General features: G+C 36.9%; 2 protein-coding genes across 2 annotated transcripts in view; one reads left to right on the plus strand and one right to left on the minus strand.

Moving 5' to 3' along the window:
* Positions 1-7,608, minus strand: part of LOC103480060 (uncharacterized) — an 8,492-nt gene extending 884 nt beyond the window's left edge. Inside the window, exons 1-3 of the mRNA XM_008434806.1 lie at positions 6,165-7,608; positions 5,153-5,213; positions 1,841-2,813 (exon numbers count right to left, since the gene is read on the minus strand). Coding sequence (XP_008433028.1) covers positions 1,841-2,713 — 873 coding nt within the window. The 5' untranslated portion in view covers positions 2,714-2,813; positions 5,153-5,213; positions 6,165-7,608. The remainder of the gene's footprint in view (positions 1-1,840; positions 2,814-5,152; positions 5,214-6,164) is intronic.
* Positions 7,609-9,762: 2,154 nt separating this feature from the next.
* Positions 9,763-15,754, plus strand: part of LOC103480059 (uncharacterized) — a 12,055-nt gene continuing 6,063 nt past the window's right edge. Inside the window, exon 1 of the mRNA XM_008434805.2 lies at positions 9,763-10,382. Coding sequence (XP_008433027.1) covers positions 10,289-10,382 — 94 coding nt within the window. The 5' untranslated portion in view covers positions 9,763-10,288. The remainder of the gene's footprint in view (positions 10,383-15,754) is intronic.

Here is a 15,754-nt window from a genome sequence, read left to right on the forward strand (position 1 = left end):
AGCAGCAGCTCTTACCTTGAGACGTCTTCTCGGTCCGCCGCTCCAGGAGTTGCTTCACCTACCTTTAGATGAGTCCAGCAGATCCTCCCTTGATTGTAGCGATTCCTCTTTAACGTTCATCCTCAATCTGCTGCTGTTTCATGACGCCATTTCTGTTTCTCAAGCGCCAGCAGCCGAGCAAAATGCCTCAGAGGTTGTGCCKTGTGTTTTCTCACACGCTGCTTAGAAGATCCGGTGAAACCCAAAAAATGCCTTCAATAACTTAATCAGGGAAACAATTTAAAGAAAGGTGTCCGAAGTATAATTTACAGGTAAATAATCTCAACTATTTCAAAACATACACAGCGGTTTGACAGTCCAGCAGGTGGATTACGGCGCCAAATTACTTCTTCTTCTTGTGATTAATGGTGGGTGGGAGACCAACCACCATGGTACATTACCGCCACCAACTGGACTGGTTCGGTGGCGGGAAATCAACAGGAAAAAAGTAAAATAACTCAGGTATATTACTAATAATGCTGAAAGTAAGTAGGTAAACCAACATTAGCTGACTAAATTGTCTCTATTTTACCTTTTATTTTACCTGAAACACTTTCATTTATTTTCAATTGTAAATTTGTTGCCCATTTTTAGTATTTTCTTTAAATGTGTACTTTCTGATTCATGGTGTGAGGGACATGCTGTACATTTCCGGCAGGTTGCAATTACCATATACAGACCCATTAAATAAATTAAAATATCACAAATTAATTGCCAATTTATTTCAGTAACATTTTTGCTAAGCCTTAGGGGAAACATTATAAATATTAATTACACAGAGATGGATGTTATAAAGCCTTTATTTCTGATACTTATTAAGATTTTCCACTTGCAGGCAATGCTTACATGTTTAAAATTAGAATATTACATCAAACCATTAAAAATAGAAAAACTAACAAATAAGAGCTGAAAATTGAGCAACAGACACTTTGTACAATGCCATTCACAAAGATTGAAGGTAGAAGTCCACAAGGTATATCAGGCTCTTGTATTGCTAAAAATGGGGTTTCACAACTCTGACGTTAAAATGTATAACCGAGACAGGTGGGAGGTTCAGGTCCTACCAAGATCAGAAATCACTCTGGCAATGGCCTAACTTTCTTAAACAATATTCTTTGATTCTTTTTATCTTAAAGCGATTGAAACTTAATGAATACATAAAACAAAACAGAAATATTACATTTTATGTGTCCTGAGGTTTTGAAAATTTTCATCATATATTTAGGGTGCCAGGGCAGCTTTAAACAAAATGAATTGTTTTGAAGAAATGCTAAGAGAGTAGTAACTGTACTGCAGAATTAAAATCTAGAAGACCTTGGGACGATCTGAGGATTTATGGTCTCACATCAAGTGACTCTTATCGGGGGAGAGATTTTTCTCCTTTCTCCACTTTAGCCATGATTTCTGCTTTTTGTTTCATTTTCATCAGTGACTCAACTCGTTGTTTCCAGCCTGTTTTTCCCTCCTGTTTCTCTCCTTCAATCAGCAAATCAATGTACTCTGGAGTGGTGAGAGGATTGGGCCTCAGTGCTATCTCCTTCAGTCGGTTCAGACACTTTGCTGACTTGTCTATTAATTTATTCACCTCATTCTGCATGATACCATATTCAGCCTCCAGTTTTCTCATCAGTCTCTCAACAATCTCGGCTTCATGCTCTTTGATTTTTTCTCTCGTCTCTCTGATCTCCTCCATTTTGGCCAAACCAAGTTTAACCTGAAGCTGCAGATTCTCAACTGAAACCTCCAGCTGTTGTCTTTCTCTCAGGACCTCTTTTGTCAGTGTCAAACTTTTGGTTTCTATCTGATTTAGAGCAGCAAAAAACCTTTTCATGCTTTTTGTTCCCATGTTCCAAAACATCTGATCAAAGTTTTCATCATCATCATCACTCAGGGCATCTGCTGCAGAGGATTTATTGTCAGCAAACAGAGCAGAGTTGTTAAATTTGAAGTGAACTGGAAGACCATCTTTCCCTTTCGGACTTGGTACGCCTGATTCKTTGATGGCTTCTAGAACTGGAGGCTTCTGACCATCTGCAAATGTCACCAGGATCCTGATGTTTTCTGCTATATCTTTGCCAAAGATGGAGAGAATGGAATCAAAGACATATTTCTGTGTCGGTGTGAGACGAGCTAAAGCTGATTGAGCTATAAAACACACAGCATCAATCTCACTRACCCCGTCTTTACTAGTGAAGAGGTTACGGAGCTGCTCTGTGATCTCCCTGTCTCTGTCTATTCCTCTGGTGTCTCCAAAGCCTGGAGTGTCTATGATGGTCAGAGAGAAGGGAACCTCAAATCCGTCCCTGTRGTTGAGTTTGTACACAGTGACCTCAGAGGTCTGACTGTGAGCTTGGGATTTTGTCTGACCATCATCCACTAAGCTGAACCGATACGAGTCTGACCATTTAACACCTAGCATGTAATTTATCATCCCATTGATGAGGGTTGACTTCCCAGCACCTGTAGCTCCAAGAACCATGATGGTGCGACTTTGTTTGGAAGCAACTTTGCTTTGTTCTCCAAACCTGAAGAACCTGCATCCCTTTAATCTGATGTTCTCCTCGTTCAGAGGAACTCTATAAACAGGCAGTGGTCCTTTCTGTGGCTCCAGCTTTGTGCTCTCAGCTTTAACAGCATCAGGAAGCCTTTTTGGCTTTTGTTTAAAGATGTTCATGACTTGTTGGAGATTATCTTTGGAAAACTAAATTTTTATCCAGGTGACACAAAAATAGACGTTGTAGTGTGGGACTTCAGATCCTTTTTCACAGCCAAATCTGTAAGAAGGAATCAGAAATGTAAACATTTAAAATTCTTAAGCACTTTCTTTCATATAAGCTTAATGCTAAGATACATTACTTTTGAAAACACTGTTACAATTAAAAAGTTATGGTCATGTTTAAGTAAAATGATGGACATCTGCAATTTTTATAGGGTCAAGAATATTTCCAATTGCCAGAAAGTGTGGTTCATTTGGCGAAGAGTGAATCAAACTCTGATGTGGACCAAAACAACAAACTCTAGTCTACCTACAAAGCTCATCTGGGTTCAGTTGAAGCAAATTCTTGTGCAGTTTGAATTTATGTGTGGATGCAAACGGATCGGAGACCACTCCAAAAGCACGAAGTGGACTGTAGTGTGGAGAACTCTGGGCAAGTCCAACCAAACTGCTAAAATCTGATGCTACTCCGTTTTTGTTTACATCTTGCAAAGGAGGAAGTTGTGCTCATGAGAATGCTATTTTGTGTTAATCTGTTTGCAGTCTAAACAGAGGAGTTGCCTACTCCTTACCTATTGTATGCCTTGGAGTTAGATCAGGCTGGAAATGCACACAAACACTTAATTTGACCTTAGGTACCATTGGTATGAAGACTGTTTATAAATCTCAAACTGCTCTCAAGTTAAGCTCAATAAACTTTTTCTTGCGGAAAAAATATTTGTTCATAATTCATAAATTTTATTTTTTTGGGGGGGGATTGGTCCACATCATTTGGTCAGCCACTTTTCCACTCAATGCAAAGTTTTGCTTCAGTTGGCTTTGAACCTCGAAGGAGTTCACCAAAATACTTTTGCATATTACATCATTTTTCTACTAATTAGCATTATTTTGACATTTTAGTTGTCCAAAATTTGCCCAATTAAGCATGATTCAAAGATTTAGTGATGTAGTCCTCCACATCTAGCAGTTGTGGAGAAAATCATTAAAACGTGTTTCCTATAATACCACTTAGTGGTCAAATTTAACTAACTTTTTTACCAATCTTAGAGAATGCAATTTTGCATGTCTATTTTTTTTTTATTTCATCGAGTTTAAATGTGAGAAATATGGCCTCAGGGGGTTTGAACATCCCCAACAAGTTTGGTGAAAATCTGTCAAGTCATTATGCAGGCCAACATTTTGGCCCATGTAACACACCTTGTCTCCAAAACTATATAAAAGTTAATACATCTTGACGATATATCATCCCTAATTAGGATCTGAATCTAAATTCCTGTTGTGTAATGAAACTTGGTGGAGATACACCCAATTAACCTTAATGCTGGCTAGCACTGAAATGTTTGATGTTGCTTCATTACATAATTTTCAAAACTGTTCTGATTTTTTCCATTTTGATTTATTGTCTCAGTCAATAGATTTTATATACCAAGTTTCATGTCTGTCCAGCTTACAATGTGGGTGGAGTAATCAAAACTGGGTTTTGTCTTTGGTGAAACACAATAAAGATGTAGGTAGGTGGAAATGGGTGTGGCCTGTGTCACATGATGCAGAATCAGTTAACAGTTAATGTTGATTTTTAAAGTTCTTGTGTGACATTTTTTCAGGAGTTAATAGCCAAAATGCATTGTCCTTTGCAATAATTGCCCCTAGGTAATGGAGGATATAATTCTTTTTTCTTTTATCTGAATTGCAGTAAAGTTTCTGTTAAGTTTGTCGACTTAGACTGCCTTAAATTTTCCAGTATTTTCTGGTACAGCTTGGTATGCCCGAGCCTTTTTAGAAAAAGAATAATAAAAATGAAAAATTTGTGTAATTACCATATGGCTGGTTTATTTTCTTTTGCAGGCCTGGAGCCCTTTAAAAAGGGGTTAGAGTTTCAGCGAGATCAGCATTCTGATCATTTATAGCAACATTTTGCTTTCCTGCATCATTCCTTCTGACTGGTGAAAGTAGTGATGATCGTTGCTCTTTTCCTCAGGCAGAAATATTTGGATGCCCAGTAAACCTGATGTTTAGCATTCAGGCCAACTCAAGCAATGAAGAACTTCTGTTTGATGAACCAAGAGAAGATCAGGATGGAGGAAAGTTAAAGTAGCTGAGGAGAATTTGATCTTTTCAGGCTTTTGTTGCTTAGATAGTTTGATGTTGCAAAAACTGCATAGCTCAAAAAAAATGTGCTAGAGAGTTTGGTTTTATTTGGCAAAGACCTTGTGTGACCAAATAACTCCCAGATAGAAAATTACAATTAAATTGACATCTACTGAAGTATAATAGCTCACACATTTATACTGCCTTACTTTTTACATATTTTGCATGTAACGTAAAATGTTATGTCATATTTCTACTCATAATTGGTTATTGTAGAAACGTTTTTATGTAAAGACTGTGGTTTCTTACCTGTTAAGACATAGGATGGATGCCTTCAAATGTTTTAACCCAAATCGGCAATTGTGACCGTCTGCAGATTAAAGGAATGGAATAGTTTTAGGATCACTTGTAGCGACAACCTCTGTAACCTACTTACAGAGGTTATAATCAGTCAATAAAGTTCATTTGTATAGCACATTTCAGCAAAAAGACAGTTCAAAGTGCTTAACATTGAAAAAAATTGTCATAAAAGACACCACACAGAAAACCAGTAAACATTACATTGTGTCCATTGTCATCGCTACACATCAAAATGTTAGTCAAAGTGTAATTTTTTATGGTTCAAAGCCGGGTTTTAGTCTAGCTTTAAAGTAATATAGTAATTCTGCTGTTTTGCAGTTTTCTGGAAGTTTGATCCAGATTTGTGGTGCATAGAAGCTAAATGCAACTTCTACATGTTTGGTTTTGGTTCTGGGCGCAGAGCAGAACCAGAAACAAACCAAAAAAGAGGGTTGGACTGGTTTAAATGTTCTGCTAAAATTATAAAATGTTGTTGCTCAAAGCTGACATGTCAGTGTGTGACCTCTTTCTGCAATCAGCCTCTGTTGCATGATAACTGCACAAAACACAGTTTTTCCCTTTGCATTAAAATTTACACTTTTAACAAAAATCACAAAGTATGAGGCAGGAAAACCCCTTTTAGACTAAAAAAGATTAAATTAAAATCACAATCTGAATAATGTTTATGTGAGATATAGCTATAGGGTGCAAGTCAGGTGATGGTTTGGCAATGCACATTTCAGGTGTTGTCACATCATTTTAAATCATTTTATATAAGAGTGAATCCAAGATGGAGGCTGTAAAAACCTGAACATCACAACTTGATGAGTTTTAATACTTTTAAAATAAGAGATTTTTCATCACCAGGCCATTAACAGAGAAAATGTATGCCTGATGCCTATTTGTCACACCAATGACATTGCTGATTATTTGGTCATTTTTTTCAAACAAAAGTGAGGAAGACGGAGAAACTAGAACAAACCTTTGTTGGCTTCTCTCTGCTCAGTCCAGTGGTAAAACTCTGCAGTTTGTATTCACTCACTAAAAATATTAATAGAGAAAGCATTAGACAACAGAAATCTATAAGCAAACATGTTGAACACAGTGAAGATACATACCACTCAGGTTGAAGTGCAGCAGAAAGTGAGGGAGGGTGGGAAGAACTTGCTGAGTTTTCTCTGCTTTTATGCAAATCCGTAGGCCCACCCAGTTCCACTCACAATGAAACCAAAACCACCCAGGTCCTGATAAAATGCACACACACCCTTATATCTCTTACCAGCTATGTCTCCAGAATTAGGTGATGATCAAGTTGGACAGTTTCAGAGTTTAGAACATTAGCTCAAGTTGGATTGTTCCATCCAATACTTGAAAACAGAAAAATTTAACTGCCAAGTTAACTAGAATCATCCAGTGCACCGTTGACATATCTAACATTTTTATTTGTGGATAATGTTGAGACCTACATAACTGTGCAGGCTTGAAAAGTTACAGCATAACCTGCAGCAGCACTGAGAAGAAATTAAACTTCACAGAAAGCGGAGCTGGATGAAAATAACCCCACAAACTGAGCAGCCAATAATAATATTGATAGACTGGTCAACTACTACGTAATCAATAGTTGCTCCTCTAATGCAAGGGCATCCTGATACTTTGGATGTTGCTCTGCTTTATCTTTACTACAGACATTTATGCACAGATAGAGGTCGATAAAAACCCTGTGAATGTTGGTTGAGATAAATCAGAGGTGTGCCTCTCTGCTGAATGTTCAGTTTGGAGCTGAATGTTCAGTTTGGAGTAAACCTCCAAAAGAAAACTCACTTTTACCCTCAAAGTCAAATCTTCAGTTTGGAGGCAAGAATCAAGTTTTATTATCTTTTTTTAATTATTTAAAACTGAGGTCAAAAGTTTATTACCTCAGTTTGCTTTTACTGTGTTTGAGACAACAGATACTCAAAATGAAACTCGTATGAAAAGATCCGTTGTGCTCTTGTTCACAGATTGCACAGAATGTTAATATGTGACATGCCCCTGAGTAAATCTGAAAGTGAAAGACGAATTTCTCCCCTTCCTGTTAGATTCTTTACACTTCACAGATTTATTTTAGAGTAACTGATTCAAACGTACCAATTTATTAGTCAGAAATCAAAATCTATCAGCTTTTCTGGTTTTCAAAAACAACAGACTCAAGAAAAGTGGATGCTTTAAAGTCAGTAACTCGATGCAATCAGCTGGATTTTCTGCAGAAAACTATTTCTGGCGGACCTTCAAACTGAACACACAAATGCAGTAAACCTATTCCTCACAATGTCCATAAGCTTATTAAAAATGAACCATAAGTTCATCATCCACATAAGACCAGAAAAAATTAATTTTCATTTGACAGAAGGTTTTAGTGAATTTAAAAACTAAACTTGACCCCATTGTTTGATAACTAGGATCAATTTAAAATGTTTTTTAGTTGACTTTTAATTTATTTGTATGATTGGATTGAACTGACTTTTTGGTAAAGTTCTCCAAGGTGACATTTTGTAAGTATATGAAGAAATTGAACTGATTTGAATTAAATACATCAAAAAGTAACAACATGTGAATAGATCTGTCACCATTAATTTTTTTACTGTATGATAAACTGTTCCAGATGTTCTCAACAAACAATAATATTGTTCTTTTGAGACCATTTTTGAAAGTTATATAATGGTAATGACGAAATAATAATGCAACACATTCTCGAAGGTAATTAAACTTTAAATTCTAAAGTTTAATTACTGGAACTGGACGACAGTATTAATATCCAGAATAGGCTTGTCGCAATAAACGATAAATCAATTAATCGGACGATAAATTAAACCTGTCAACCTCATTTTAATTATCGTCTCTTCCGGCCTTTTTTCTTTCTCTTGATGACACTGAATGAAAAAAGGCTCAACTCCGGTGCTCTCTACTGACCCTTCCTTGATCATTTCCTTAGTCTAATGTCCAGCGTTTCAGCTGCTTGGGATTCCCCTCCGTAATTTCCCCTCAGAAAGCACGGAGGAGAATCCGCGCTCTGATTGGCTCCCTGTCACATTCAGCGTTAAGCTCCCAGTTGGGGAAAACCCCTGATTTAAATCGGAGCGACCACGACGATTTACCGTGACACACCAACACCGCAGGATGATCGGTTAGATCGGCCAACGATCTAAGATCGTCATAAGGGGAAAATAGGGACAAAAAATGGTGTAGAGTGAATTATTGCATTAGGTAGAAGGATGTGCCGGTTTTCTCTATTTAAATCTAATGATTACTGAAGGATAATATACATACGGACTTCATAATCTGCACTCTTTTGGTTGAATGCAGTATTTATTTCCACTTTGGCTTTATCTTGTTTAGTTTTTATTCAAGTACGTTTTTGTTAATGGAGACTGAGAATCCATTTTATGTTTTTTTTTTATTGTTTTGTTTATTTAGTTTATCAGTTCCAGTGTTATGTGTTATTTTGAAAATTAAGTGCATCTATCAGGAGTCATTTCCATTAAATCAGTGTCAAAATGTCTTGAAACAATATTATCGTTTATCGCAATAATTTTTTAGACAATTAATCGTCCAGCAAAATTTGTTATCGTGACAGGCCTAACCCAGAATAAATAAAACTAATGAATTTTGAAGTCTTTTAAAAAAAATGCTTTTCAAAATGAGGTCTAATCGAGACCAAAGTACCAAACTGAAGACTTATTGTCCAGTTTTTGGTAAAAAGAGAGAAACAAAGAGAAACGATAAATCATGCCAATGGAAATGCTTGAGTTTGTTTTAAAGTATCATCCGATTAATTATTGAGCAGATTGTTCAGTTTGTTTTAATGGGTCCGTTTATTCAAACTGAAACTGAAAGAACTATTCTGGCTGTTAAATATAAATTTCAGGATACCACTCCCATCTGCACAAAGGGCGCAGAATTAGAGACCGATACTCCATCACAGTAAACCTGAAAGTGAAAGACAAAGCTCTGTATTATCTTATAGATGAAGGCCAAAGGCAGATTGTAAAAGTTATTGTACTCAGAATCTTGCTGCAGTTCAACACGGTCTACATATTCAGTAATGTAACTCAAACATGCATGTGACCCACAAAGTGCTGCCTGTATATTTAAATTGTACTGATTTTTCTTATCTATATGTAGTTTGTTCTTTTACATGCTGCCTGCCTAATATAATGTGCCACTTATCACCTCATGGAAAATTAGCCTGAGAGATTTTTAACTTTGTAGAGCAGATTTTGACAGACACAACAAAACAGGTAGTTTTTCTTATGGAATTTTAATTAACAACCAATAATGGATTATTTTACATTTGACGTTTCAGTTTATTGAGATTCTCACTCAGTTAACTCATATGTACATCAGTCTTGCACTGTAAATATGATGAATAACTTGAAAATGTCCAATAAGATGCAGTTTTTACACTGGGGGGATTCTGCTGGCCATCCTGCTGGTCACACCATTTCTTGGAAATGAGCCCGTATCCCCTCAGCTCTGCCTCTCAGTAATGAATAAACATTTAGGGGAGTGTCTCCGTCACCGAGAATAAAAGGCTGAAGAGGAAACTTCTGTCTCAAGACAACACAGGCACATTCTGCAGTAAGTATCCTCTCTCTCTTTGGGCTTTGCTTTAATCATAACTTAACAACAGTCCTGAAGGTTTTTAGGTTTTTTAAAGAGGAATAAAAAGGCATTTGTAACTGTTTTCATTTAGCTTAAATGTAAAATTTTTATCATAAAAAGTGTGCATATACTGAAAACATCTAATTTCTTTACTCATGCTAACTACATTTTTCAAGGCATTTTAAATATTTTTTTTCAACTATCATTTGTTCTTCTGTAGTCAGTCCTCAATTTTAACTGTTAATGTTTCTGCCAGGATTTCCAAATGCATTTACAATAACAGATCATAGACTATTCATCTTGTTTTGGATAATGCTTAATTTATCATTTTGATTTTGCGCCGCCTATCGCATCTTCTTAAGAGTTTTATAGATGTCAGATTTTGGAGAACTTTTGATCAGATTGTCTTCAAAGTTTTCAGGTTTTTCTGAACAATAGTGTTACTCTTGTGATTTAGAAAACGAGATGGAGTCGGAGAAGATGATCGAGGTGGCTACTCTTGGCAGGCCATTCAGTCTTGGGATGCTGTATGACTGCCGTCAAGATAAAGTCATTCCTGGTAAAGATTTGCATTTTTTATATTTTGAAATTTAATTTATTATTGTAAATTGACATTACAAAAGAAACAAAATGACACTGTTGCATAAACAAATAGCTAAAAAAATAGGCTGAAGTTGAGGTTTATACTACTGTATTCAATCCATACATCTATATGTTCAGTGGTTTATTAAAGAAAATATGTGTAATACACATCTAATTTTTACTTGTCTATAGCTTTAGACATTAGTTGAGCTTAAATTATACTCTCATAATCTCTCTGACTCGAGTTACTCTCTTACATCTCAACACAAACATTCAAGATAAACATTGCTTGCCAAAATCCTGAAAAAAAACAAGCTTTAGGTGACAGGTTGACAAATCTTCTGGGGGGAAAGGTTAGGACAATCCCAAGGGCTTCTGAGCAACAGAGTGCCCTTCGTCATTTTATTTTTTTGTTCATAGAAATGAAAAATTGTGGCCCTGTGAATTACAATAAATAAATTACAGTAAATTTAAATGTTGCCACTCCCAGCATGCATCTATATTGGCACTGAACACACCCCTGACTCGTTCTGACTTGGTGCACTCGACGGTGTTCAGCAGCAGTCGGTAGAAGACAAGAACGACTGTGGCAGTTACTATGATGCCAATAGTCAGGTTTTCAAAAAATACAGAGAGGGAGAGAAAAAGGTGAGTATAAATTTGTAACAGTTTTTCTCCGAGAGAGGTGGGCAGACTGTTTGAGATTGTCAACCATTTAGCATAGTTAGCTTAGCTACAGACTGCTGTTTGCCTCCTTTTCACTAGCATTTAATTAAGGAAAGAAATTACCAAGATATTCATATATTTAACTTATCACAGTACCTTTTACCATACTTAACAAATAGAACAGTCAGCAGCAGCTCTAACCCACGTCCCTCCTTACCCATCCTCTCATAAGTGAAATTAAAGCTGCAGTATGTAACTTTTATAGTTTTTTCTTTAACGTTTGTTCAAACTGTTATTATGCGACAGTAGGCATTCTATTTAGATTTAAATAGAGTAGACCACCTAAAGCAATGGTGCACACTACACGATTTTTTGGCCCCATTTTCCCGTCATTACAATCTTAGAACGTTGGGTGTTCCAAGATTGTCCCTGGTGATTTTGTAACCGATCATCCATGGTGTGTTACAGTAGATCATTGTGGCCGCTCTGATCTAAATCAGGGGTTTTCCCCAACTAGGAGCTTAACAGTCCTAGTTGGGGAAATTACAGAGGGGAATCCCAAACAGCTGACACAGCGCAACCCAAAGTCCAGCGGACATTGGAGATGATATGTGGTATCATTGTTTATTCAACATTTTGAGGAAGAATATAGAAATGACAAGGGGAGGAGTTGGAGTCAAATTGCTAGCGCAGCTTAAGTTTTCAGCTGTTCTTCGTTAACGTGACATAAATAGGTTATAATGATTTTCATTCAGTCAGGACTTTACGCTGACTCTAGCCACATGCACCACAGGTAAAACATTGATTAATGCCTGATGTTAAAATTAGTTAACTGGACTTGTAGCCATTATTTTGTGCCCATGTGGCTGGACACCACACAGCACGACGAACCCGATCGAACCGTTATACCTGGGATTTCTGTCAGCCAAGGTGTCTCAGGTTTAGAAAATAAGCCGACAATCAGCCGACAGCTGTGTAGTGTCTGCTAGACGTTACACTGATGAAGGGAGGGTCATTGGAGCGCTTTTTTTTAACCTTTTTTCATTCAGTGTCATCAATAGAAAGAAAAAAAGGCAGAAAGAGACGATAAAGCCGATAATTAAAATGAGGTCGATAGGTTTAATTTATCGTGCGATTAATTGATTTATCGTTTATCGCGACAGGCCTAGTTGCATACTGCAGCTTGAATAAAATGCAACTACATAGCTTTTTTTAGAAGTCTGGATTGCTTTATGTGTATTTTTCACATTTCCTGTTACTGTTGCTTGTGGGAAGAGACATTTCAGTATCTAAAACTAATAGAAAAAACCTTAAGCAACCTACCTGCATAGTGTATGTGGATTGTTGCATTTAAAATTCATGAGCACTAAATATTGTGGTGGTAGTAGTATTGAACCAAAGAAAGCAAGCCAGTTGCCAACCTCTAAAAGGACACAACATAACAATAACAATAATAAAAAATAAAAACTCTTACAGTTTAAAAACAAACACACAATTTAAAACTAGATCCTGCTGGTGTTGAAAGCCAAGTAAAATAGATGGGTTTTAAGACGAGCTTTAAAAGTGGACAGTGAAGGGGCCTCTCTGACCTGCAAAGGCAAGTTGGTCCATAACTTTGGGCCCATGACAGAGAAGCTCTGACCCCTCTGAGCTTCCTCCTGGATCTCCCTAGCCTTTATCCAGGTCCCTCACCGCCCCCCACCAAAGAATTTGCAGGCTACTTTGCACTGCCCATGATTTTATCATTAATATTACTATCACTATTGTAGATGTTTTGATTTTTATGCTTGTTTCGGTATTTATCATCAAAAATAAAGTCATGGGAATAGAAATTATTTTCACAGGCGTCTACGAAAAATGCAATGAACATTCAAGTTAAAATCTGTAGGCCTACAGATTCCAGTCAGAATGGAAAAATATTCTTGTTCTTTGCCATTTTCTAGTTGTTAAATATTCCACAAAATGAGCAAATAAAAGATGTTCAACATGCCAGTTTAAACTTTGAACTATTTGTAAAACGACTGAGCTCTGCAACATTAAAACATGGATAGAACTGTAACTACATTAATCATAACTCTTCTTCTCTTCAGTGTTTGTCGGTTTCTGGTGGTGCAGCTCTGTGCTGCCTTCAGGAGAATGGGACATCAGAGTATCATCCATAAAACTTCACCCACATGGCATTTATTGTACAAACCAGAGCTTTCAGTGGAAAAACAAAAGTTCCAGGTCTTTTTAATGCCATACAAATATGAGACAGAAACATGGATTATATCTTTATATAGACCTGACTATTGATTATAGATTATTAGTTTAACTGGACAGAAATTACAAAGAACAAATCTGGTTCTTAATCAAATCCTAATGAGTCAAACTGAAAGTGTCATGGAGTCATCAGCCTCATGACATTAACACTGACATGAAAAATAATATTGAAGAAATAAATATATCAAATCTAATTAAAAACATAAATAAGTGATCAGTTCTTTACTGTTATGGTCTGTAAGATATATTTATTCTCAGTATTAGATATGGTCTCAACAAACCCATGGCATTTCAACAATATTATTTTACCATTTATCTGGAAATACCATCTGTTTATTCTTGCCACAGTCCTTTGTATTAAGTTTTGCTCGAAAGGTCTTGCCATACCAGTTTATTCCTCYGTAGTTTAGTTTAGTTTCTTAGTTTATTCTTGCATTTTGTTCTTCATTCATTTCCATTTAGTTTCCTTTGATTAGTATTATCCTCTCTTGGTTTATTGCTATGTCCACTTTAGTTTCTTTCCTGTTGGTATAGATGTATTTTATTGTTTATTGATGCTCACCATCAGTAATCTTCACTCATCACCTGCTGCGCCTCCTAATCGTCATGATGTGTTTCACATCATGTGTTGATTTTTCACTATTCAGCGTCGGATTCTCTGTTTTTATGGCATAATTCACATCTAGTTCATTGCTCTGTTTTATGTCCCGCTTCTCCTGTTTCAGATTTTACGCAATGTGCACGTTTTTTTTTAAGCCCTTAAGGTACAGGGCGATCGTGAAATGTATTGATAAGGAAAAGGCAGACTGACATAAACCTTTTAAAACAACGGAAACGATTTCTGCATTCTGATTATTGAAATTTGAAAGTGCTGTGTTGTTCCATCACCCCCGTTTCATACCGGACCACTTACAGCTCCATGTTAACGCTATAAAATGAACGCTCTCTATCGTGGTATCACCCATGGAGGGATTTCTTTATTTAAATATGCTCATTTTTCAAAGGGATACAAAGTGAGGGGATCATGATTTTAGTAATTACATGCTTATAAGAGCGATTTTCTGTTGTCCTTGCATGGAAGCGGGCAGCTTTCAAACGTCAATAAAACACTTTTTACATAAGTTGCTGCTTAACAGGATCACAGAACAGGCAAAAATACCAAAGTGAATCATAGCAACGTCATCAGCCGGAGCTGTGCCAAAAGCTACAAACACTGAATAGAAGAGCTGCCATCGATACTGTTGCAGCCAAGCATGATTTAATGTTACACAATACAATTTTACCAAGTTGCTCAGTCTAAACTTGCATTGTTGTGCATTTAAGATGTAAAGTTGATCTTCGACCAAACGCCCCCCAAAGGAATCCCAGCGCCCCCCTTTTGTAAAAATGTTTGCCAGCGCCCCCTGCGGTCCTCTGAACCGCCCACGTTGAGAACCGCTAGCCTAGAGCAAATCATTTTTGCTCATGTCAAAAAATAATTGTGTAAAGCTTTTTTTTCTTTTTTGCTCATCCAAAAGCCAGCCATCAGCAGCCATTAGTATCGATGTCTACTAATAATTTTCAGGTCTCTGCTGGTTGTTGCAATTTGCAAGCACATTAAAGTTTAATCCTGGTGTTTTTCATTTTGTTTTTAATGCAAAAATATTGTCAGCAGTTCGGCAGGTTATCTGTCCCACTCAGACATATTTCCCTGCACAATTAGTGCAGCAACAAGGCAGTTCAAAGTGCAGGCCTTGTTAGACTGAAGTTCATTTGGTAAAGTCAGAAAAGGGTTTGTGAGCTTGTCAACTGTGGCAAATAAAGCCTGAGCATTGGTAATATTTTAGGTAATAAGCACTGAAACATTGTGTTGACCAACTAATAGTTCTTTAGTCTTGATTTTATTAAATCATTTGAATGATGCAAGAACATTTGTTCTAGCGTGATTCAGGTAAGCAAATTGCTTTATGTAGTCATTTCACTGCATAAGCCTAATGTCACCATGTCATCTGCATATTAATAAACTTTATATGATCAGTATATATCCACTTTTGTCAATTCATCAATAGCATGATGTTCTAGTTTGGTGAGCTGTATTTTCACACAACAGTTGACTGTTTTTCCAAGTAGGACTGCTCTAGATATGTAGAACACAATTTTCTCTAAAGCTTTCTCAAACCCGTTTGTAAAGAATGCAGTTCTGAATTAAACCAACAAGCCAACCTTCTAGTCCAGTGGTTCTAAACCTGGGTTCGGTCGAATTCCAGGGTTTCGATGACTCGGTCTCAGGGGTTTGGCGGAGCCTCTGCCGCYGAGGTAAAGACACACTTGTGTAAAGTCGTGATGACGCCCCGCTTTGCAATCACTTGCTGCAGAGGATCACGTTACATTGCTTAGCCAATCAGAGGATCACATTACATTGCTGAGCCAATCAGAGGATCA

Source organism: Poecilia reticulata, linkage group LG17 (genome assembly GCF_000633615.1).
Source record: "Poecilia reticulata strain Guanapo linkage group LG17, Guppy_female_1.0+MT, whole genome shotgun sequence".
Classification (NCBI taxonomy): Eukaryota; Metazoa; Chordata; class Actinopteri; order Cyprinodontiformes; family Poeciliidae; genus Poecilia; species Poecilia reticulata.